General features: G+C 45.1%; 1 protein-coding gene across 2 annotated transcripts; it reads right to left on the bottom strand.

Moving 5' to 3' along the window:
* Window positions 1-7,614: 7,614 nt before the first annotated feature.
* On the bottom strand, window positions 7,615-24,362 carry RBFA (ribosome binding factor A). 2 transcript variants are annotated; one of them, XM_003406683.4, is made up of 7 exons: window positions 24,178-24,362; window positions 21,215-21,257; window positions 20,400-20,576; window positions 19,510-19,622; window positions 18,775-18,859; window positions 15,654-15,727; window positions 7,615-14,147 (listed from the first exon to the last, which is right to left on the bottom strand). In XM_003406683.4, the coding sequence occupies exons 1-7, from the start codon at window positions 24,345-24,347 to the stop codon at window positions 13,766-13,768; spliced, it is 1,044 nt and encodes a 347-aa protein (XP_003406731.1). In that variant the 5' UTR covers window positions 24,348-24,362; the 3' UTR covers window positions 7,615-13,765. The 2 variants fall into 2 exon arrangements, with proteins under 2 accessions (XP_003406731.1, XP_023399477.1); XM_023543709.2 differs by having other exon boundaries at window positions 20,400-20,579.
* Window positions 24,363-26,009: the final 1,647 nt, after the last annotated feature.

Below are 26,009 nucleotides of genomic sequence, written 5' to 3' on the forward strand. Positions count from 1 at the left end.
TTGCTCTCCTGCTTGAGCCCCGGGCTTCACATTTAGCGTGATGAGGTTGGAGAGGAAGGTTTGCCGGGTCTAGTGAATGAGAGAAGGGATGTGTGCTGGCCTGGGTGGCCTGGGGTTAAGTGAACATGTCCAGTTAATTCATTTGCAAGTATCTCCCAGTTGTTTTGAGCCAGTGAAGAAACTTTCTGTTTAGCCGTAGATGATGGGTCGAGAACAACAGTCTTCCCAGATAAGAGTGGAGAGTGGGACAACCACAGGGATACCGCCATTCCAGAATTCCAGGCCCCTCCGCCTACTGTGCAGAATGGCCTCTAGGCTGTGAGTGTCCTCTGACCTGGTATGTAGTCCCCAGTCACTGCTCAAGATGGAGAGGAAAAACCACTACATGTTCTCCCATAGGCTTTCAAAATAGGATCCCAAGTAAGGTTGATGGAAATAACACAGCAAGTAGTCTTCTCCTGGCTTGTGAATGCCAACAGTTAAAAGGGGAGAGGAGGGAACAGAAGCTACCACAATCGCCTGCTTACAAACATCTGTCATGCCTGACACTGCTTGTCCTTAGTACTCTGATCAGATTACAGAGTGACTAAAAGGGGACCCACACTGCACTGGGTGGGAGGAGTGCCTGACCAGGCACATCTGTAATCATTAAAGTTGTGTCAGCTTTGCTGGGCCATGACTTTCAGTGGTTTGACAGTTATGATGTTGGCAGTCATATGATGATGTGATCACTTCCATGATGAGATTTGGTATAATGTGATCACCTCCATGATGGGATCTACAGTCAGTAGCTAGTCAGTTGAAAGGGCATTTCCCTGGGGGTGTGGCCTGCATCCAATATAGGTGGACTTTCTGGCAAGGCTCACTGACTTTTTGCTCACTCTGAATCCTCCAGCTGGTTCCTGTTTGTCTGACCTCCGGTTCTTGGGACTAGAGCCAGAAGCTTACCTGCCATCTTGTCTGCCGATCTTGGGATTTGTCAGTCTTTGCAGCCTGCGAGCAAGAACCCTGCTGTCTAACCTGCCAATCTTGGGTTTACAAGCCCCTGAGACTACATGAATCAAGAGAAACCTCCAGCCTGACCCATGGACTTGGGATGTAGCAGCCTCTACAATCACATGAGTCATTTCCTTGATATAAATCTCTCTTATACACGCTTTACTTGTTTTGCTTCTCTGGAGAAACCAGCCTAAGACAATACCCAAAACACCCACTGGTCCCAAGTCTTCAAAGCAAGGAGCCTTCTCTCAGCTTTCCCCCCAAATCCCCACAAATGATCAATCCCAGTATTCAGTTAAAAGTGTAAATTGTGCTTGTGAGGAAATGCCTGGCATTCATCTTTGCTGAAGCTGAGTAATATCGGTATCCCATGGGTGTCAAGGAGGTCCTCAGGAACCAAGGGGCACCTCCTCTTCTTTGATTGCAGCATCTCATCACCTGCTGGGAAGAGGCCTCATGGGGGAGGGTCTGGTCACCTTTCACCTTTGAGTGGAGTCTGAAGGGGGAGGGAGCTGTGTGAGCCCCACCCACAAACATAAAATGAAGTCTGCAATGCAATGCATTGCTTTTGTGTGGCCTTTCTTGCTATGGTTTGTAACTGCGAAAATAGGGTAATTGTGGCCCACCAAGGGTCAGTTTTGCTATCCCACTGGGCTTGAAATGAGCCATCCCAGAGGCAGGAGAAGATTCCACCATCACTAAGGAAGGAGAGTCAAGAATGTAGCGTGTCCTTTGGATCCCTGCACTGAGAAGCTCATGGAACCAGGAGACCAAGAAAGAGAAAGAGAGAGAGAGCTGTAACATGGAAGACGGCTAGAAGTGGTGGTAGAGAAACAGCAGCAAGAAAGGCTAGCAGCAGGAGACAATGTGGTGGGATCCCCCATCTACGGAGCTAGAAAGCTGAGTGTCTTCAGGCAGGAGGCTTGCGGGAGGAGTAGGGTGTCTCTGGGCACTTGGTGGGGCTAGGTTTGCTGACCCACTGAGCTAGAGCTGAGTGCCCTTGGGCCAAGGATTATTGGTGGAGTGGGTGCCTCGGGGCACTTATTGGCAAAGCTAAAATAGCTTTGTAACATTTGCCAAGCAGGGCAGAGGCCAAGGGGCCAGAGAAACCCTAGTGGCACAGTGGTTAAATGCTATGGCTGCTAACCAAAGGGTTGGCAGTTCAAATCTGCCAGGTGCTTCTTGGAAACTATGGGGTAGTTCCACTCTGCCCTATAGGGTCACTAAGAGTTGGAATTGACTGAATGGCACTAGGTTTGGTTTTTTGGTTTGGGCACTTGGTGGGGCTAGGTTTGCTGACCCACTGAGCTAGAGCTGAGTGCCCTCGGGCCAAGGATTATTGGCGGAGTGGGGTGCCTCGGGGCACTTATTGGCAAAGCTAAAATAGCTTTGTAACATTTGCCGAGCAGGGCAGAGGCCAAGCGGCCAGAGAAAGGCATGCCTGTGGGCACAGCTGGAAAGAGGCTGTCCTGATGGAAGAACCATACCCTGAGTGTTCCTGAAACTGAATTAACCTGTTACTTCCCTAATAAACCTCATAATCTTAATTATTGTCTGTGAGTTCTACATGGCCATTGTAATGAATTATCAAACCCAGCAGAGAAATACAGAGTGTAGGGAGAGATGGTTGGTGTCAGAAATGGTAAAGATGGCGGAGAGAGGAGGCATACCTGACCTCCCTCTCATAGGAATCAGCCTTGGGCTGTTGATCTTGATTCTCCTTCCGCTTTGTGAAGTTAGAGGTCAGATGCTGCCCCTAAGTCATTTTTACAAATGAAATGAAATATGAAGATGAAATGGGCTTTCATCACCACGTCTGTAAGGAAAGTGGAAACTAAATCAGCTCCCAAGACTGTTACCGATGTATACTTTTCCTTAATTCCTTGCAAGTAAAAGTATTGCTTTTCCTTCCGTACCGATGAGTGGTAAAACTCTTAAAATGAAAGGTCTGTGGGGAGAACTAGGGATGCACTACTCCCTACAATAGTCTGGACAGTACTGGGCCATGGAGGTTGGGGAAAGGCTCATGGAGAAATCACACTTATGGTCTTAAAAGGAAGATGCCACTTTCATAGGCTGTGAGGAAGTGTGTTTGAGGTACAGAGAAAGGAGGAACAAAGTCACGGAAGTGAGAACGAGCAGTTTCTGTTTAAAGAGCAGTTGGGTTCTCCTGGGCCATATGGCGTGAGTGGGAAGTATTGGCAGCTGAGACTGAAGTGGATCTCAGAGGCACTATGGCCACCATATTTTAGGCTTAGTTGGGTCATAGCTATGTCTTATCAACAAATTACAAAGCAACTATGGAACCCAGAAGTTTGGGCAAACATTCTCCCTCTGGAGGCCTAGAGCTCAGGAGTTCATTGTGTGGCTGGAGCAGGCAGGGATTGAGCCCCTGAAACTTGTTGAGAAGAGAGCAAAAGTCCACCTCCATACATGGACACATCCTTCATCTGCTCTGACGTGTCACTGGAGAGACTTGGTCTCTTAAGTTTTTGAAGTCTTAATCAGCTTCTGTGGAGTTGATTCCAATGGGCTTTCCGTCTGGGAGGACCGGCGTATGCAAAGACAACCACCTCAGGGACAGGACAGGAGGGAGTTCTGGGGGGGGATGGGCAATGGAAGAGCCCGCCCCCAGCCAAATTGTCAGGCACAAGTGACACCATTCATCAGGTGGAAGCCCAGGAAGCAGGGCTCCTGGTGGAGAAGGAGGGAAGCTGACTGGGCACAGGTAGTAGGTGTACAGGCCAGCTCCTCTCCAGAAGGGGAAATGCAGGTAAACGTCAAAGTCAAGGAACCATCGAACAGGCAGCTGCTGATTCCACAGAAGACACACCTGAAGGCAAACACAGATGCAGGCCTGCCTTCCAGCCTCTGCCCTCCGGTGTCTAGGGCTGGGGGCTCTATTTGGTCATCCCTCCGTAGCCAGGGGTCCTGAGTCCGTCTTCTCCTGGTTCCTTCCCCACCCCTCCACCCTGGGCCTCACGCCTTCTAGTAGAACAGCCACATGGGTCCCTGACTCCTTCAGGGTGAAACCCATCTGCTCAACTAAGACAGGGCCACCAGACCCTCCCGGGAATAAGCCTTCTGCTGCCAAAGTCTAGTTTAAAACGTGGGTCCACAAAGTGAATGTCACATTCCAGGTACAGAGGGACCATGACTTTGTGACTGGCCACCACCATCACTGCACCCAAGACAACGTTAGCATTTCAGAGGCCATCCTACCACTGGCTTGCGTTACAATCACACACAGTTAAAATCTTTAGGCCTTTTTTTTTTTTTCACTTTCAAAAATTTATACACAAATTGTTTTGTGACATTGGTTGCAATCCTGCAATATGTCAGCCCTCTCCCCCTTTCCCTTTCCACCTTGGGTTCTCCACATCCATTTGATCTGTTTTCCTGTCCTTCCTGCCTTCTCATCTTTGCTTTTGGGCAGGTGTTGCCCATTTGGTTTTATATACTTGATTGAATTAAGAAGCACGTTCCTCACATGTGTTGTTGTTTGTTTTATAGGCCTGTTTAATCTTTGACTGAAAAGTGGACTTCAGGAGGGCTTCAGTTCTGAGTTAGCAGGGTGTCTGGAGGCCATGGTATCAGGGGTTCCACCAGGCCTTTTTTACAGGAGCCTCTACCAAGCCAGCCCTCCTCAACCCTTTGTTTTTTTTTATCAGTATTTAAAATTCCAAACCCAGGAATCTAATGGTATACTGTTAAACTCCACCTGGCTGACTTGAATTCTTCATTTCAACCTGCTAGGAGGCGATTTTGATTTTTGACCTTGTCATCTACTATGCATCATTCTTTCCAATGTTACATTTTATATAATTTTGATTTGCTTCAATGAAGTATAGGGCAAATTCTTGAATAGTACATCTTCCGGAACAGATGGGTCCTACACTCCTCAACAGGCTAGCAATCAATATAGGCAAGTGAGGTAGGCTTTACTCCACCCTACAAAATAGATGCATTCTTCGTGTTTCATCCAGTGTTTTGTTTTCTCTGTTCCTTTTCATGTCGAAGGTATAATTGAGCCTTAAAACGTGCAGAGCACCACATTCCAGTTGCTAATTAGAATACTACTAATGTTATTTCACCCACATAAAATTGGTCCAGGAAGTAAGTGTTGTAATACCTTCTTTCACCACTTGTCTTAAAGTGCTTGGCAGGAAACAGAAACCAATCAGTATGACCAAATTTTCTGCTCCTGTCAGACAGAATTCCATGTCAGCAGAGTTTGAGTGTTTATCCATGAAACACGCTATTGAGGATACATTTCAGGATCCCTCTTTTGACACTTAAATTAATATTCTTCCTTCTACTGCTAGTCCAAATATCAACTCCGTTGCAACTACTCAGATTTGCTATTGTAGCACAAAAGCAGCCATAGCCAATATGTAAATGAATTTACATAACAACGTTCTAATAGGAGCCCCTGGGTGCTGCAAATGGTTAATGTACTTGGCTTCTAACAGAAAGTTTGGATGGTTGAGTCCACCCAGAGGCACCTCAGAAGAAATGCTTGGTGATCTACCTCCAAAAAATCAGCTACTGAAAACCCTGTGCAGCATAGTTCTACTCTGACACACGTGGGATCGCCATGAGTTGGAATCAATGGCAACTGGTTTTGGTTTTTGTGTTCCAATAAAACTTTACACAAACAGGTGGCCAGCCCAAGAGCTGTAGCTTGCTTGACTCTAGGCTAGATCCCTGAGGGATAAGAAGAAGAAAACTACGAACCTGTGTTGTTTTAAGTCAGTGAGATTTGGGTGTTGATTGTTATTGCATCATCACTTAGTCTATCCTGACTGACATAGTAATAACCTATATCCCTCCTGTCATGGATCGAATTGTGTCCCCCAAAAATATGTGCCAACTTGGTTAGGCCATGATTCCCAGTATTGTGTGGTTGTCCTTCATGTTGTGATTTTCCTATATGTTATAAATCATAATCTCTGCCTATGGTTATAGAGGATTAGGGTGGGATGTAACACCCTTGGTCAGGTCACATCCCTGATCCAATGTAAAGTGAGTTTCCCTGGGGTGTGGCCTGCACCACCTTTTATCTTACAAGAGATAAAACGAAAGAAAAGCAAGCAGGGGTGGGGGTGGGGTACACCGCATACCACCAAAAAAGCATTACTGGGAGCAGAGCACGTCCTTTGGACTCAGGGTCTCTGTGCAGAGAAGCTCCAAGTTTAGGGAAAGATTGATGAGAAGGCCAACTGAGAAAGGCTTCCCCTGAAGCTGACACCCTGAACTTGGACTTGTAGCCTACTTTACCGTGAAGAAATAAACTTCTTTTTGTTAAAGCCACCCATTTGTGGTATTTCAGTTATGGCGGCACTAGGTGACTAAGACACCCCCCTTTTTATTACCCACCTAAATATTTCACTCATAGTATAATAAAGGTATATCCATACCTCTATGCATGTTATACATTTCTGGGCCTAATTCCTGGCCCCTTTTCTTCACCCCCTATTTATGCTAGCATTTGGGGTTTTATCTACCTTACAAATTACTGTAAATCCTTCCTGGAACGATATGGAGTATGATAAAATTTCCTGGGTCTTGGGGAAAAAAAATCTTGTTTTTGCCATGTGACAAGTTACACAGAGCTTACTTGAGTATGAATGAAAGGGAAGCAGCCCACAGCCCCACATCTTGACAAAATGGGAGGCGGATTGGCCCGTCTGCACTGCTCTGTTTATCGGCATAGCAACCCCAGAGCCTAATCACCACTCTCCCATTCCTCTATGCTTTACATCTGAATGCTTTCAGCAGTGTGTGAACCCTGGAGTGAATGATGAGTACCCATGTTGCTTAGTGCTGCCAGCTCCTCAGCTCCTCCTTGTTCTGGGTAGTTCATTTTTGGAAGGGAGAGGAGCCATGTCGCCCTGGCAGTGTTAAGTAACCTGTATTTCTACAAGAAATGCATCATGCCACAAGGCTATGGCAGGCAGGATCCCAGGGACACTCCAAGGATTATCATGCAGAGTGGCACCTGCAGAGCCTGGGGGCCCATGACACACCCCTTCACTCGGAGGCCACAGCAGAGCTCTCTGGCTGCCTGTGTCACATCCTCTCGGACTATACCAGTTCTACAGGGGCCCATCAGCACTACAGAGGGTAGAGCTTTCTCCCGTTTAGGGACTCCAGATCTGTCATCAGAAGTAATTCCTTTCTTCCCTGATTCAGCCCACACAGCCCCAGGGTTCATTCCACATAGATCCCACAAAATTTGGCTTGACTCCCAACGGCACAAGCTGGGCCCTCTGGGCCACAGTTGTAGACATGCAGCAGTGTTGGGATTGGCCAGGTGGAGTCAGGGGCTGTTGGGCTTTGGAGGGGCATGTTAGCCTCAGGCGTAGTGGGGAGATGGTTCTCCATGGGAAGGATGAACAGGGTTGGGCAGGCAGAGAGTGTGCTCCCTACTGCATGAGTTCTGCGTCTAGGAAACAGCCTCCCTCAGCCTCGTCTCTAAATATAGCACAGAGATTTTTAGTAAGTCGATGATTCTCTAACATTTGTAAGATGTGGAAATCACTCCTCAAAAATGCTTATGTGGGAATCAGGAAAACAGAAAATAACGGATGTTGGAGAGGCTGTGGGGAGATTGGAACTCTTACGCACTGCTACTGGGAATGCAAAATGGTACAACCATTTTGGAAAACGATATGGTGCTTCCTTAAAAGGCTAGAAATAGAAATACCATATGATCCAGCAATCCTGCTCCTAGGAATATATCCTAGAGAAATAACAGCTGTCACATGAATAGACACATGCACACCCATGTTCACTGCAGCATTGTTCATGATAGCAAAAGTTTGGAAACAACCTAAGTGTCCATCAACAGATGAATATATACACAAATTATGGTACATACACACCATGGAATACTATACAACGATAAAGAACAATGATGAATCTGTGAAGCTACTCACAATATGGATGAATCTGGAGGGTATTATGCTGAGTGAAATAAGCCAATCACAACAGGACAAATATTGTATGAGAGCACTATTATAAAAACTCATGATAAGGTTTACACACAAAAAGAAACAATCTTTGATGGTTACAAGGGAGGGATGAGGTGGGAGGGAAAAACACTAAATAGACAATAGATAGGTGGTAACTTTGGTGAAGGGTAAGACAGTACACAGTACTGGGGAACCCAGCACAACTTGTCCAAGGCAAGGTCATGGAAGCTCCATAGACACCTCCAAATTCCATGAGGGACCACATTACTTGGCTGAGGAATCTGGCGGCCATGGTCTCAGGGGAACATCTAGCTCAATTGGCATAACATAGTTTATAAAGAAATTGTTCTACGTTCTACTTTGGTGAGTAGCATCTGGGGTCTTAAAAGCTTGTGAGTGGCCATCTAAGATACTCCGCGGGTCTCACCCCATCTGGAGCAAGCAAGAATGAAGAAAACCAAAGACACAAGGGAAAGATTAATCAAAAGGACTAATGGAACACAGCTATTGCGGCCTCGACCAGACAGAGTCCAACACATCCAAATGGTGCCTGGCTACCACCACCAACTGCTTTGACAGGGATCACAATAGAGGATCCTGGACAGAGCTGGGGAAAAACGTAGGACAAAAGTCAAACTTACAGAAAAAAAAAAAAACAGATTTACTGGTCTGAGACTGGAGAAACCCCAAAAGTAGGGCCCCTCAACACTCATACAGCTCAGTAGTGAAGTCACTCCTGAGGTTCACCCTTCAGCCAAAGATTAGACAGGCGCATAAAACAAAACAAGACTGAATGGGCACACCAGCCCTGAAGAAAGGATGAGAAGGCAGGAGAGGACAGGAAAGATGGTAACGGAGAATGCAAGGTAGAAAAGGGGAGAGTGTTGACATGTGGGGCTGGTAACCAATGACACAAAACAGTATATGTATTGTTTAATGAGAAATTAATTTGCTCTGTAAACCTTCATCTGAAGTACAATAATTATTAAAAAAAAAAAAAAAAGACAAAAAAATTGCTTATGTGGGTGCCTAGCATAAGGGCAGGAGGAAACCTGTTCTGTGTTGGGAGGGTCTGTAGCCTGAGCACCAGGTTGCTCTGAGGAACCTGCTCCCGCCAACTGACCAATCAGCATCCTGTGGTCAGCACACACCTCGCCACTGACAGAGAGGTCAGCGCCAGTTTAGGTTGATCTCCCAGCCTATCATTTCATGTTCTGGGTAATAACTATGGCCATAGGGCGGCCATGTAGAGATGTGGCCGTGAGGCAGTGGTCCCTTCATTTCCAGGTCTCTCCCTCCTGCACCTGTAACAGATACAATAACTTCTGACATTCACAGAGCACTCACTACACACTTGGCACAACAGTAAACGCCAAACGCATGCTAAGCACTGCAGCTACCAGAGCAGCAGCGCACTGTGAAACGTTTACAGCCAGAGAAGGAAGACACCTAAAACTTGTCATTGAACGGACTAGCACTTAAAAATAAGTTTAAAGTCCTCTCCAGGAATAAGAACAAACAGCATTCTATAAAAGAAAAGCTTATTTCGGGAATACTGTTTGCAGGAAATACAGGGGATGGAAGAACACATTATACAACACTAAAAAACAAAAAAACAAACCTGTTGCCATCAAATTGATTCTGACGCATAGCAACCCAATAAGACAGAGTAGAAATGCCGCATAGGATTTTCAAAGAGCAGCTGGTGGATTCGAACTGCTGACCTTTTAGTTAACAGCCATTGCTCTTAACCACTGTGCCACCAGGACTTTATACAATACTAAGGGGATGCAAAACTCAGACTGTGGGAAACTCTACAGGGCTTCATTTCAACAATAAAAATTATTTAAAAAAATAAAATAAAGGGGAGAACTCAAAGACTAAACGGATTTGAGAGAGTCACCAACGAATTGTGATGTGGGCCTTATTGGATTCAGATTGAGACTGGTCAGTTGGGGGATGCAACACTCTCTGGATATAATAGTGGTGCTGTGGTTCTGCTTTAAAACTAACCGTCCCTGTCTTCTACTAGAGATACCACATACATACTGAAATACATACAGTCAAAATGATACAACACCTGGGACTTGTTTGAAAATAACGGGTGTAAGGGGCAGTTACGGATTAAACCAGATTAGCCATAAATTGTCCTCTGTTGAAAGTAGGTGATGGGTATGCAGGGAATCATTGTTATTCTCCATACTTTCGTATGTTTACCTGTTTGGAGGAAGACTCATTAGCAACCTGCATTATGCAGATGACACAACCTTCCTTGCTGAAAGTGAAGAGGACTTGAAGAACTTACTGATGAAAATCAGGCTATAGCCTTCAGTATGGATTACACTTCAATATAAAGAAAACAAAAATCGTTACAACTGGACCAATAAGCAACTTTATGATAAACAGAGGAAAAATTGAAGTTGTCAAGGATTTCATCTTACTTGGATCCACAATCAATGCCCATGGAAGCAGCAGTCAAGAAACCAAAAGATGCATTGCATTGGCCAAATCTGCTGCAAGACCTCTTTAGAGTGTTGAAGAGCAAAGATGTCACTTTGAGGACTAAGGTGTGCCTGACCCAAGCCATGGTGTTTTAAATAGCCTCATATGCATGCAAAAGCTGGACAATAAATATGGAAGATCAAAGAATTGATGTTTTTGAACTACGGTGTTGGTGAAGAATATTGAATATACCACGGACTCCCAAAAGAACGAACAAATCTGTCTTGGAAGAAGTACAGCCAGAATGCTCCTTAAAAGCAAGGATGGTGAGATTATGTCTCACATACTTTGGACATGTTATCAGGAGGCATCAGTCCCTGGAGATGGACATCATGCTTGGCAAAGAAGAGGGCCAGTGAAAAAGAGGAAGACCCTCAATGAAATGCACTGACACAGGAGCTGCAACAACAGCCTCAAGCGTAATGACGATTATGAGGATGGCACAGGGCCAGGCTGTGTTTTGTTCTGTTGTACATAAGGTCACTATGAGTCAGAGCCAACTCAATGGCACCTGTCTTAGCCATCTAGTGCTGCTATAACAGAAATACCACAAATGGATGGCTTTAACAAACAGAAGTTTATTCTCTCACAGTCTAGTAGGCTGAAGTCCAAATTCAGGGTGTCAGGCTATAGTGGAAGGCTTTTTCCATCTGCTCTGGAGGAAGGTCTTTGTCTTCAATCTTCCCCTGGACTAGGAGCATCTCTGTGCAAGAACCCCAGGTCCAAAGGATGCACTCTGCTACCAGCACTGCTTTCTTGGTGGTATGAGGTCTCCGTCTCTCTGCTTGCTTCTGTCTTTTATGTATCAAAAGACACAATCCAATCCTGTAGATTGAGTCCTGTCTCATTAACATAACTGCCTCCTATTCCACTCCATTAACATCATAGAGGTAGGATTTACAACACACAGGAAAATTACATTAGATGATAAAATGGTGAACAATCACACAATACTGGGAATCATGGCCTAGCTGAAGAAACACTAATTTTGGGGCACACTATTCAATCTACGACAGCACCTAACAAGCTATACATTGTCAACTGTTGAAGGTGGGTGATGGGTATGCTGGGGATCACTGTTTTCTCCAGATTGGAAGAGATCTGTATTTACGCCTATTCCCAAGAAAGGTGATCCAACTGAATGAGGAAATCATCAAACAATATCACATTCAAGTAAAATTCTACTGAAGATCACTCAAAAGTGGCTGCAGCAGTGTATCAACAGGGAACTGCGATTGAAAATATGCCTTTTGTCAGGTGCGTCTTAGTCTCCAAGGTGGTATCTTTGCTTTTAACACTTTTAAGAGGTCTTTTGCAGCAGATTGGCCCAAATGCAAGAGGTTGTTTGATTTCTTGACTGCTGCTTCCACGGATGCTGGTTGTGGACCCAAGTAAAATGAAATCCTTGATAACGTCAATCTTTTCTCAGATTATCATGACATTGCTTATTGGTCCAGTTGTGAGGATTTTTGTTGTATTTATGTTGAGGTGCAATTCATACCGAAGACTATAGTCTTTGATCTTCATCAGTAAGTGCTTCAAGTCCTCTTGGTTTCACTAAGCAAGGTTGTGTGTCATTTGCCTATCACAGGTTGTTAGTCTAGTAGTCAGGCGCTTAACTGTTCCCACCACTGAGGGACTCCATACCAGTCCAAAACCCAAACCCACTGCCATGGAGTCGACTCCGACTCATAGCGACCCTGTAAGACAGAGTAGAACTGCCCCATAGTTTCCAAGGATCGCCTGGCGGATTTGAACTGCCGACCTCTTCATTAGCAGCTGTAGCACTTAATCACTATGCCACCAGGGTTTCCACAATACCAGTAAAAAAAAAACCAACCAAACCCAGTGCCATCGAGTTGATTCCGACTCATAGAGACCCTATAGGACAGAGTAGATCTGCCCCATAGAGTTTCCAAGGAGCGCCTGGCGGATTCGAACTGCCGACCTTTTGGTCAGCAACCATAGCACTTAACCACTACGCCACCAGAGTTTCTACAATACTAGTAGCTGACACTAATTGAGCCATTAGTGTCTCAAACGCTCTTGTAAGAGCTTTAAAAATTATGTGTTCTTTCAACACCCCTGTGAGGTAAGGGCTGTTGCTGTTCCCATTTTACTGATGAAGATACCAAGTCCAGTGAGTTGGTAATTTGTCATAGTGACAGCCAAAGCCAGGACCTGAAACCACTGCAATCATCTGCTCTGGAATGGATGACTGCAGGTCCTGTCCAAAGTAAGGGAGCCCAGCCTGCTGTGGTCTCAGACCCCTGTTGATCTACCGCCACAGGGCCTGCTAGTTATGTGAAATTTCTTTAGAGCTTCCACCTGCCTGTGCCACCTATCGGTAATGACACCTCAGGCTGGACATGAGTTGCAGGGGGTACAAGGGTACAGCAGTTTGGTCTGCTCCTCAGATGACCTGTGGGGGTGGCCTACTCCTGGGACTAGAGGGGTCTGCTTCTCAGACAGGTGACCTGTGGCGGGGGGGGTCTGCTCCTCAGATGACCTGGAGCGGGGGGTCTGCACCTCAGACAGGCATCCTGTTGTGGAGGATCTGCTCATCAAACAGATGACCTATGTGTGTGCCTCAGGGAGGCAACTTGTGTGTAGGGGGATCTGTTCCTTGGACAGATGACCAGATGGGGTAGTCTGCTTTTTGGACAGACAAATGGCTGGAGGGTCTATTCCACACAGGTAACTTGCCTGGAGGGGGGAGTCTGCTTCTTGGATGACCTGTGCGGAGGGGATCTGCTCCTCACAGACAACCTGCTGGGGTTGGTGGGGTCTGCTCCCAGGACAGATGACTTGCTGGCAGCTTGGCCCCAAGCCCAGACCCACATGTATCCCAGGTCCTGCCCCATGGCCCCCTCTGTGGGGATCCAGGTAAGTGACCTTTATTAGTTTGAATCTTTGTAATAAGATGGCTGTTTCTAAAAAAAAAAATGTTTCAATTGAGTCTGAGTATTGGAGAAGAAACAGTAACTCTAAGTCTTCTGTCTCTAGGACATGACACTTAAATACAGGGAAAAGCTACAGCACATTTAATTAGCAGAACGGCAGACAACTCCCCGAGAGCACTGCTTTTATAAAGTGCCTCACTTGTGCTTCACGTCCGTTGAAGAGGTGGTACAGTGCTTTCTACCTGCAACATCAACATCTGCTTTTTCATTTGTTGTCGAAGCTGAGGTCGTATGCCATAAACACAGCGTGTGCACGGACCCCAGGGGCTGCTGGCGTGCATCAGGCTGACGTGGGAGCCTGAGAGCAGGGCCGACCTCACAGACTCACTCCCCTGACCCCTGCTTGCAATTGCCTGTCTCCACCTCCAGTCCTCCACACTCTGGGGTGCCCTCCTCGAGCCACACATGATCTTCATCATCGTCCAAACTGTCCTCACTCTCTCCACCCAACAGGAAACTCTTGGGGGAGATGTCGTGGACAGGGGGCTTTGCTTTCTTCTTCCTCCTCTTTGTCTGCCTCACCAGCTCGGCCAGCTGCTCCCGCACTTGTTCCGACCGCCCCAGGCTCGCACATCCAAGCCCCTTCTCCTTCCTTCTCTTGTACTCCATGATTTGCTTGTTGAGTGCTTCGTGATCAATCCCAAACAGATGTGGGTACGCAGCCAGCCCTGCAGCACCAGACAGGGGTGGCTGGTCCGGGGGCTCCCTGTGAGGGAGAGAGGAGACATCACACCACACAGAACAAAGACACCCACGTCCCCAGACAAGTCTATCTGGGGTAAACGGAGGACAGGAACAAAGGAGAAAGTAGGTTGTTTCCACTTTTTGGCTATTATGAATAATGCTGCTATGAACATTTGTGTGTATGTTTTTGTGGACATGTATTTTCAATTCTCTTGGGTATACACCTAAGAGTGAAATTGCTGGGTCATATGGAAACTCTGTGTTTTACTTTTTGAGGAACTGCAGACTGTTTTCCATAGCCGTGGCACCATTTTACATTTCCACCAGCATGAATGAGGGTGGGATGCTGTGTTTTGTCCCCTTTGCACTTGGCCCAGGGCCAGCACCTGTGGATGTTGCAGCCTGACGTTATTTACACAGGGACTCAGGGAGGCTGGCTAGTGAGCTCCACAGCCAGGGTGCCCAGGTGGTCTGAACATGAACCCACCTGTACCCCTGTTTCCTGGAGCCCTACTCAGGGCTGTGCTCTTCAAAGCAGGGCTTCGAACTGGCTCAAACTGTTCAGTCATGGCCTACAAAGGGAAACCAGAATGACCTGAATTTTTAAAAATTTGGGTGATCCAGAACCATAACTGGAATGGGTTGGAGTCCTAGAATGGAAGTCTCAGAAGAACTGTAGCGAGCCCTTTGAGGAGCTTGTTGCATGAGATTGTTGCCAGAACTAAGAGTGACACACATTCAAAGTTGTGAAGTTGGCTGCCATTTTTGAATGGGTGCACCACTGTTTCTGATTCTGCACAAAATCCTATGGGCAAGAGATTTGGTTGCTATGCAACATGTATTCTGCCCTTGTTTTCTAAGAGGGAGATTAAACTTCTAGAAGGGCTTCAACCTTTAAATTTTCCCATTCTGGTTATGGTTCTGGTTAACCCAAATTTTAAAATTCATGTCTATTCTGATGTTGCTTCCTCAGCCATGACTGAACCGGGAAGAACTGGTTTCAAGTGCTGCTTCAAAGTGTTGCTTAACATGGGGCTACTTACGATTCAAGAACCTTGATATAACCCAAACATCAAAGTATAGGAATGGTTCAGTAGACTAGGACAGGCTATACTATTTTACAACCAGTAAAAAACCAGTAAAATGACGTTTATTAAGAATATTTAAGAATATGGAAAAGCACTCACCAGTTTAACTAGTTTGTTGTTTAAATAAAAACCCAATTAAACTCTTTCCAAAAAATTAAAAAGACCAAAGAAAATGCACTGAAATGTAAGAATGGTCACATTTGGAGGTAGAACTGCATCTTTTCCCATGTCTTAGATTTTATAATTTTTTAATAATTGTTCAGTAAGCATTTTATTATAATAATAATAAAGACGTTGACACGTCACAGACTGAAATGATGAAATTGTCTAGTTTTCCCTCTCTAATATGGTTCTTTTGGATTGCATCTTTAAATGTATAAATAAAACCAACATATTAAAAATATATTTTGAAAGTAAGAGAAAAGCACAGGGCAAATCACCTGACGTCATTTTGTATCAAGTCTTCTTTTCCATCTGGGGGTCCAAAATCAGCAATTGCCAGTAACTGATCAACCTGAAAAGGAGTAAGTTAAGACTGAAATAGAAGCCAGATTTCTCCACAGCCCTCACTTACAGTGGGGTTCCAGGTCAATCCCGCATTGTCCTCTCTGAATTGGCTCAACTGCAGATCTTCCCTCTACCTGCCCCTTCCCAGATACCGGGACGGGCTCAACCAGCCTATGCCTTCAAACACCTTACTGTTATTTGAGTACGTTACGTTTTCTCTGATGATAAACTGAAGCTTTTTAAAAACTGCATTTAAAACTTGTAAATGTAACCAAATTTATGAAGAAAGCAGTGGAATGTTAGCTGAATTGAACAGCATTTACTGGCTGGGTCTTTGGTTGAATATTAAGCTGTGCCTTTGGGGTGTGAGACCCACGAGGCAAAGAACCACTGGGGAGAAGTTGGCGCAAGAGTTCCCAGAGCACTCACAAGAAGGGACACATTCCAGCTCCAACCAGCCAGAGGGGCAACATCTGAGTAGGAAGGCTAGACCAGCCCTAGAAGAAAGGGTATTCTTGATGCATTCTAAACAAACTTAAAAACAAGACTCAAAAGGATCAAGCTGTCCTGCAAGTCACTTAACAGCCCACCAAAACAAAGCTCAACTCTCTAAAGGAAGACCACAAAATACCATCATGCAGCAATGTAAATTCACCATGTCCAGCAGCCAATAAAAAAATACAAACATAAAAAGGAGCAGGACCAAGAGAAAAATAAGTCAACAGAAGCAGACTCAGAGACTGAACTGACAATATTACCAAACAAGGATAAACTGAACTTCTCCAAAACTAAAAATGTGGAGAAAATACTTACAATACATGTATCGAACTTGTATCCAGAATATACAATGAATGTTTACAATAAAACCTAATAAAAAGTGGGCAAAAGTTTTGAACAGACCATTCACAAAAGGGGCAGTAGGCAACAGGAACATGAAAAGCTATCATTAGTCATAAAAAAAAAATATGTAAATTTAAACCACGAGAATGGCTTACATTAAAAGAACTGTAATACCAAGTGTTGCCGAACGTATGGAGCAACAGGAACTCCCATACATTACTGGTGGGAATGTAAAATGGTAAAACCACTGTGGACAACAGTTTGGCAGTTTCTTAAAAGTTAAACATATACTTACCTTTTTTTTAATTGACTTAAAAGAAATATAAGCACACTACACAGCACTACCACATACAAGGATAACTAAGTAACAATTTGACCTCAAAGGATCATCTGCCAAAATTAATGATTTTTCCCTCTCTGGTCAAGACTTTATTCATTTCTTACAATTAGTGAGACAAATTTCTGGACAGTAAGACAGAGACCACCCAAACGGACCTGACCTTCCCTCTTCTCTCCCTTTGCCTCCAATCAACAGCCAAACTTTGGGGCACACATGGGGAACCACTGCAGAGTGGGAAACGACCCGCCCCCTTGATTGCCCAGCAGAAATTAGGCAGACCGGAGGCAACATCCAGTCACTACTCCCGCCTGTCATCCACGACATCAAAGTCCCCAACATAAATATTAAGCAGCACCATCTCTGAACAAAGGGCCTCATACAAAAAACTTTTAAGCACTGCACCTATCTTCCCTTGTTCTAATATCTTTTTCTGAAAAATCACTGCAAAGCCTTCTAGTGCCTGGCCATTTACTATTCTCCCTCTCCGAGAGAAGGGGAGAAGTCATGACCAGGTGAGGTCAAGAGCTCCAGAGGTTTTCCAGAGCAGGTCGGGGGAGGGGGTCCCCCACTCAACCAAGTATGCAGAGGTAAACTCCTTGCTAAGTATCCTCAGAGCACTCTTTCATGACCTATAGTCAACTTGATTCTTTAAAGTGGAGACTGTAACTTCACCCTTTTGTTTCTTTTCCTAGCTAGGGCAATCACTTACTATCAAGGTCATTTATATGTTTTCAGTGTTATTGAATAACGAATAACAAAAGACAAAAATGTCATATTAGATTTTTTTCTTTGGTGGATCCAAATACTAAGGCCAATATTAGTTACCTAACTGTAATATTGTAAATGCTATTTACTGTTTTTTCGTAAACTTTTTTAAGCTATGTTGCTGTTAGCTGCTATCGAGTCAACCCTGACTCTGGTGATCTCACGTACAAAGAAATTGGACCATTGTGATCCATAGGGTTTTCACTGGCTCATTTTTGGAAGTCGATTACCAGGCCTTTCTTCCTAGTGTGTCTTAGTCTGTAAGTTAGTCTGTAAGTTATGCTGAAACCTGTTCAGCACCATAGCAACACACAAGCCTCCACTGATAGACAGGTGGTGGCTATGCCTGTGGTGCATTGGCCAGGACTAGAACTTGGGTCTCCCACATGGAAGGTGAGAATTCTACCACTGAGCCAACACCGCGCCCCTTTTTAAGTGCTTTGTTGTTGTTGTTAGGTACCCTCAAGTAGGCTCCGACTCACAGTGACCTTGTGTATAACAGAATGAAACACTGCCTGGTCCTGTGCCATCCTCACAATGTTTGAGCCCATTGTTGCAGCCACTGTGTCAATCCATCTCATTGAAAGTCTCCCTCTTTTTTGCTTTCAAAGTGTAACATACCTTAATAAATACCACATAACCACCACCTAGATCAAAAAAAGTATATACTTACAGGTTTTTAATTTTTATAATTAACCTATATCTAAAGCAAGGAAACAATTACAAGTACAGAGCCAAAGATCTTATAAGCCTTAGCCTTATAAAGTAACGGCATACTGCCCAGAGCCAAAGGCAGGGGATGAGGGTGGAAGTAGGAAGGAGAGACCTCGGCCACCTCATGCTTATAAGCCAAGAAATACAGACTGCATTTACTAGTCGGAGGACAGTGAGATGCGTAAAAAAATAAAAACCAGAAAAAGTGGCTACCTCTGGAGAACAAGACCGGGTACGGGGCAGGGAGCACAGAAGAGCTTCACTTTTCAGCTATACGCTTTTTTTTTTTTTTTTAAGCTATGGGCGTTATTTTTTGAGTATTTAGAAATTAGCTTTTTTGTTTTACTCATGTGAGAGTTTGGATTATAAAAAAAGTAACTATTTACAAGCCTCACCTCGGCCAGAGCCGCATCCTGTCTGTCCTGAACAAACACGATGGGTGGCACATTCCGCAGGGTCTGGTGGGACATCAGAAGATGCCTGAGGAGAGAGCGCAGACTCACTCAGATGCAACACGGCACCCAGTGGAGTGAGGGAACGGTGCTAAAAATAAAAATACATGAGGATCTCACTAAGAACCAAGGTTTGCATGGCACATTGTTCCAAGATGAAAATGTTAGCCCAGAAAAGTCTTTGTTAGCCGTTTTCCTCACCGTGCAAATGTCAGCACAAAGAAGAAGAGCAAATAAAGTCTCCACATTACTATGAAAATAGTTTTTAACCTCATGAACTCCCCAAAAGGACCTTGAGGAAGCTTAGGGGTCCAGGACCAACAGCTTGAGAACCAATGACCTAGATTACGGCTTATAGGAAAATGTAAATTATACTCTGAAATTCCAGAAAAAAACCAAAAACCCACCACTGTCGAGTCGATTCTGACTCATAGTGGCCCTTTAGGACAGAGTAGAACTGCCCCATAGAGTTTCCAAGGAGTGCCTGGAGGATTCGAACTGCCAGCCTCTTGATCACTATGCCACCAGGGTTTCCGAAATTTCAGAAAAGCATTTCAAATTTTTCCTTAGGAGCAAAAATAAAGAGAAATTAAGAACGACTACCTACGAGGGAAACATAGCTGGGAGCCTAAAGGGGCAATCAAAAGCAAATACATTTAGGAAGTAAAATGCTCTCACCTCATATAGCCAGCGCTCTTCTGTAGGATGGCATGGGTGTGCTCATTCTGTTCAGCAGAGAGAGATGCCCTCCAATATACACGGCAGGCTGAGAAGTCTGAAGTCAAAGACACCTGAGTCCCACCCACCCCAGCAGCAAGTGACTGTTTTGTTCATACAGGTTTTCCAGACAGATAATTACCAGGAGGCAGAGGATAGCCCCTCAGCTTTGGGCACATCCATCACCACTGGAGCCAGTAGCTACCACCTCCTCCTGCAGTGACATCACCACAGGCATTGGAACTTTGTCTTCCCTCCTCTCTGGGTCCTGCCAGCCAGCTGATTAAGCCCAGCTTCAAGCCCCAGGGTACTCTGTTCAGGGCCATATGCCCTGAGATGCTCACCAAAAATGCCTGGCCTGCCATTTATTGTCCTTACATGATACCAAGATACAGACAAACAGGTGGAACTACTCCTCTTATCCTTAGATCGCCTTCTAATGTCGCACGTCATCATACTCACTGAGTGTGTGACAGTGCTGTCTGGTCTGTGTGCAGTGAATCATCTACTTTGGCACCAGAACATGTGGAGCCTCCACCTGCCTTTAGTACTCAAATGGCCAGACTTCTTATCACTGCTGTCCCAAAACTAAAGGCCTGGTGGTGTAGTGGTTAAGTGCCACAGCTGCTAACCAAAAGACTGGCAGTTTGAATTCACCAGGCGCTCCTTGAAAACTCTATGGGGCAGTTCTACTCTGTCCTATAGGGTTGCTATGAGTTGGAATCAACTCGATGGCAATGGTTTTGGTTTGGGCTTTGAGAATGACATGGTGTCTGTTTTTAAACTGTGAGGTAAGTGCCACCCCTTCTGTCACCAATACACCTCTCATGGGCTTTGGATCCTCAACCTACCTTGGAGAGCTCCACGTTCAGGTCGTAGACCTCCTGGCTCACTTCAGAAGTGCTTAGCAAATCCCTCAGGGCTTTGTAGAGAAGGCCATTCAGGGCCCTTAGGCGCACGTGGTCTTCCTTCCTGGTTTTCTTTGAGATATTCTTCGTTAGTAACTCCAACTTGGATGGTTTGTAAGTCTTCTTTAAGAAAAAGAACACGCAAAGGTAACATGACAAGTGTACATTAATCCTCTACTAGTTTTTAAAAAAAGGGGGGCTTAGGAAGGACTTGAACAACTGGATAAATATAATAAACAAAAATTACTCTCAGCCATCTCAGCTTTCACTAAGAAAGTCTATTTTATACACCAGCATCCTTCTAGATCTTATTTAGTATCCTTCCAATATTAAAAGTAATGCCATATTTTTTTATATTGAGATATAACTTACATACCAAAAAATTCATCTTTTTAAAGTGTACAATTCAGTGGTTTTTCATATACATATGTAATTATTTTTTAAGGTAGTAACTGCAAAACTTCTAACAAGAGCTACTTATTGTATAAAAATTTACAGGAGTTTCATATATGTATTAACTAAAAACTGAATGCCCATGACTGTATTAGAATGTGATACCAGATATGATATTTGGGAAAACTTTAGGGTCAGTAAATTTTTTTTTTAAGTCAAAATTCCACGTTACCAATGGCAACCAGTCCCATCCATACCGATAGTTTCCTTCTCTAAATACAGAAACAGAAAAAACTTTGCCAACTTTTAAAACCTAACTCTCGTCAAGATTATGAAGTGGTTTGTCACTGCTACTTTATACTTACCAGGTGAGATCCCAAGGAAGGGCCTTCGTACCAAAACTTTTTTCTACAGAGCAAAAATAAAAATTATGTTGCATATGGACTACAAATTAAAAAAAAGTTATATAAGCTGACTCAAGAGGTTATAATACCACAACTTTGTTTCTAAAGAGCTAAACTTGGACATAGAAATTATGTTGCTGGGGATCTACAAGATTTAGATATCTAACAACATGGGTCGTAGGCAGAAAATGGTTTTAATCTAACCTAAGTTCTACCTAAAGTCTACTTCTAGGCCCAAACGTAGAGATAGAGGATCTTAAAAATATACCTAGTGAACTGCACATAAGCACTATATTCTGGTTGATAAAGTGGTTTCCCACGGATGTACAGATTAACAACCCTGACACTGCTATACATGGATACTGCAATGGGACGAGTAAGCATATGGTTGACTGGAGCCAGGTTTCTCTCTGGTGTACCGAACACCGACTCATAGCGACCCTGCAGGACAGAGTACAACTGCCCCATAGAGTTTCCAAGGAGTGCCTGGAGGATTCAAACTGCCGATCCTTTGGTTAGCAGCCATAGCACTTAAACACTAAGCCACCAGGGTTTCCCTCTCTGGCGTAGCAGGAGTTTATAGACAAGCAAGGGTAGGTGGCTAGAATGATCCATGTAGCAACAGATTAGAGTTGGAGACATCAGTACAAACTCACTTAGCTTAATACAGATACAGATGATTACACATAGAAGTATTTATAGACATACGTACATACAGTGTTAGTATGAACAAATTTTTTTCTGTCAGCTAAGAGGGCCTAAAAGAAAGACACCCCAGTAGCCATGGCACACACGTAGCACACCGAACTTTGTTCCTAACACCATTCTCCAATACGAGAGGAGAAGCATTCGGTGGAGAAATGGCTGATTCCATGGCTGAGAAAGGAGGATCTCATAGTGCAAAAAAGTTTTATTTTAAAGAAAACAAAACCAACAAAAACAAAAAAAACATTGATGGGGTTATGTTGAAGGAGCACAGAAGCCAGCTGAAAGAGCTCCCAATGGCCAAAGCTGGTACAATTTGGGCAACGAAATAAAGTAGTATTGGACTACAACCCATGTGTCTACAGTGATATAAATGGTTGAATAAATTAATAAGTGAGGGAAAGGAAACAGAACTCCCATGCAGAAGAATTCCAAATAATTTACATGGATGTTCCACCCTCAAGGAGGGGGAGCATTACACCCTACTCCTTAAGCGTGGGCCAGGCATAGTGATTTCCTTCCAAAGAGTACAATATGGAAAAGGGGAAAGAAACAGAAGAGAAACCTGACAAACCCTACTTCAGCCACATGGCCAAGGCTAACGTCAACAGTGATAAAAGTCATGTTGGTAACATGTACCCTTAATACGATGCGGTGAAAGTGTCACTTTACCTCATTGGTCTTCCTTCCAAAACCCATATCCCCTTGTTTCATCGTGAGAAAAACAACAAATTCTAGTAGAGAAACTCCTACAATAGACTTGGCCAGTATTCCTTAAAACTGTCCAAACCCGAAAACCCATTGCCAATTGAGACAGTTTTGACTCATGGTGACCCCACGGGACAGAGTAGAACTGCTCCACAGGGTTTTCTTGGCTATCTTTATGAAAGCAGATTGCCAGGCCTTTCTTCTGCAGACTGTGTCACCCAGAGACCTTCCAAAACTGTCAAGGTCGTCAAAAATAAGGAAAGTCTGAGAAACCGTCACAGCCAAGAGCAGTCTAGAGAGACATGACGACTAAATAATGTGGTATCCTGAATGGAATCCTAGAACCAGGAAATGGTCAGTAGATAAAAAATTATGGAAATCTAAATAAACCATGAACTTTAGTTAATAACGTATGGATACTGGTTCATTAATTGTAATGAATATATCATACTAATATACGAAGTTAATAGGAGGAACTGGGTGTGGGGTATATGGGAACACTGTACTATCACTGCAATTTTTCTGTAAATCTATAACTATTTTAAAAAATACGAATCCTATTAAAAAAACAACAAAACAAAAAACACATATATCTACCATTGTAAAATTACAACTGCTGTGGAAATAAATTGTGATGGTTAATATTATGTGTCAACCTGGCTAGGCTATGACTCTCAGTAGTTTGGCACAAACTATGCAATCAGGTTCCATGATGTGATCTGCCATTCAGTTGAAAGGGAAGTTTCCTTGGGGGGTGTGGCCTGCCTCCAGGATATAAACAGATGTTCTGGCAAAGCTCAAAATGGACTCCAGAAAATGGGTTTTTGATTTGGCAAAGCTCATGCTCTATTTCTCCACCCTGCACTCTTCTCCCTGCCTAACCTCTGGTTCTTGGCAACATAAGGCTGCAAAAGTCTCTGGCCTCCAGCCTCCTGACCTGCAGATTTTGGATTCAGCAACCTCCTGCACCAGCAGAGGCCTCCAGCCTGCCACCTGACCTACATATTTTGAGTTCCTCAGCTCCTGCAACCACATGAGCCAGCAGAGGTCTTTAGCCTGCTACCTGACCAAAGGATTTGGGACTTGCCAGCTGCCACAATTGCGCCTACCATTCCCTCTAAGTAAATTTTTCTCTATAGCTGCTTCACTGGTTTTGCTCCTCCAGAGAGGCCAGACATTTGGTACCGAGTGGTTCTTAAGGAACAAAATGTTAAGGGTGACTTTTCTGAATTGCTTCTCAGCTCTGGTTTGACTTAAAAGGCACTAACGACCCTACTTCCAGTAGTAAAGAGGGCACTGTTAATCCATGGGGTGATGCAGCCATAGAAATACATCCCAAGCCCATGGGGAGGACACCTGCCCTTGGGCACCATATTTCCACCCCCTCCCCCGCGCCGTGAATCTCCCACCATGTGGATACCGCCCCCCCCATATCCCTCCTCCGCCCCCTACGTACCCTCCCCCCTGCACGCATCCCTCCCCCTCCTTGATTTCAGATCCCTGGCCATTACTTGGTTTTTGAGGCGAATTTCTTGAGCAGGTTCTTGCTGCCACAGGAGACCGGGGAGCCCTGCAGGCCTCGGGGGCGGCCCGGAAGGAGGCTGCACCCCGCGCCCCGGCCACCCAGCAGCACGCCGAGCCCCGCGCGGGGGCCCCACAGGCCGCGGGCCGGGGCCCACATGACAGGCGGGCGAGGTCGAGCGCCAAGCGGTGACGCCGGGCTTCCGCGGAAATGCGCGTCAGGACTCGGGGGGTGGGGCTACCGGCGAGCGGGTCTTCCGGTGGGTGGGACGACGGGGAGCGGGCGGGACGTGAGCGAGGGACTGAGGGCTAGAGGCGGGGCTACAGGTGGGCGGGACGCGTGGGTGAAACTATGGCGACTGCCAGACGTGTGTGGGCAGAGCGCCGCATGGGCGGGGCTGGAGCGTAAGGCGGTGCAGGGCCAGAGGTCGTGTGGGAGAGCCAACGAATGAGCGAGTCAGGGGGCGGGGAGAGTCGCCGAGTGGAGAGGGCGAGTAAACGGTACGGGGGCAGAGCCTGGCGTTGCTAGACGGGGCGGGGCAGGAGGATGTGTGGGCGGGGCGCCGCGCGCGCGGGACGAGGGAGGGGCGGGGCCAGGCGCCAGGTTTCTCCGACGACGGACGGGGCGGGGCGGGGCGGGGCGGGGCGGGGCCGGGCGCCCGGCAGCATTTCTCCGACTGGCCCAGGAGGCTCGGTTGGGGTCGGCTCACCGCGTGGGAAACGCAGGAACCACCAGGCTTCTGTGGGAAGTACAGAGCTAGGGAATACCGTTGATTTAAAGCCGTAAAACTAATACGGAGGAGTGTATTGTAATTCTTCCTGTCACAAAGTAGCAAAGCCGGGAATTAAGACTTTTGTGGGGCCTCGTTCTTCACTGGGGGGAGGGGGTAAATGTAATGATGGGGTATCCTGGAATAGAGCCTCGTCCTGCATTCTACAAAGCGTTGTGTCTTTCTTCCTGTTTCCACTACCAGTTCCTCTACTCATGCCAGGATATTTTTTTCCTGTAAAATTTCCTCACCCAGTGTATCTGGAGAAAGAGATGCCGAGTTCAAAACCTGTCCAGAAAGGAGGTATTCTAATCATCACCACACCTAACAATTCCTGCAGACAGACTGCCAGGAACTCTCTTCCCTTCTTTATTTTCCCTGCACTTAGCACCAGATGACAGTGATACTGTTACTTTTTGTCTGGCTCTCGTGCACTAGAGTGTAAGGACCCTGAGAACACGGACTGGACTTTGTTTCCTAAGGTAGCTCTTGCAGGTCTTGACACACAGAAGGTTCTCAATTGTTTGTTGAATGATTGAAATGAGTGAATAATGAATAGAGTATCGGGGAAACGATTGTCCTCCTGAAGTCACTGAGCCAACACTCTTATTTGATATTTAAACAAGTAAAATTTATTGAAGGAATGAATCATAGGAGAGCATGGGTTCAGTTTGGCTCTAACGGTATGCTCTGCCTTATAGGCAAAATAGATACTTAACGAGTCAGTACAGATAACAATTTCACATCAAAGCCATGACAGGAAAGGAGGTGAGATTTACAAGGATGGCAATTAACTGTGAAACTTTCTTTACATTAGTTTCTAGACTAACACAAGTCTCTCATACTTGATACAGTTTACCTAAAGCAATATATCTAAAATGAAAACTATAAACAATTTCGACGTGGAAGTTTACTGATACATTTGCAGCTGAGCCAACTTAATTGGAATCTTTGGATCAGAACTATTAAACCAAGAAGAACCAAAGCCATTGCCATAGAGTCGATTCCAACTCATAGCGACCCTATAGGTTAAAAAAAAAAAGTTAGGAAAG

This window comes from Loxodonta africana, chromosome 11 (genome assembly GCF_030014295.1).
Source record: "Loxodonta africana isolate mLoxAfr1 chromosome 11, mLoxAfr1.hap2, whole genome shotgun sequence".
NCBI lineage: Eukaryota > Metazoa > Chordata > Mammalia > Proboscidea > Elephantidae > Loxodonta > Loxodonta africana.

Excerpts from the sequence above, each read along its gene's own strand:
- RBFA (XM_023543709.2), bottom strand. The coding sequence starts at position 24,347 with ATGTGGGCCCCGGCCCGCGGCCTGTGGGGCCCCCGCGCGGGGCTCGGC. Across the intron at positions 18,860-19,509 it reads AAGAGCGCTGGCTATATGAG|GCATCTTCTGATGTCCCACC; the intron begins GTGAGAGCATTT and ends CTCTCTCCTCAG. Across the intron at positions 14,148-15,653 it reads TTGATACAAAATGACGTCAG|GGAGCCCCCGGACCAGCCAC; the intron begins GTGATTTGCCCT and ends TCTCCCTCACAG.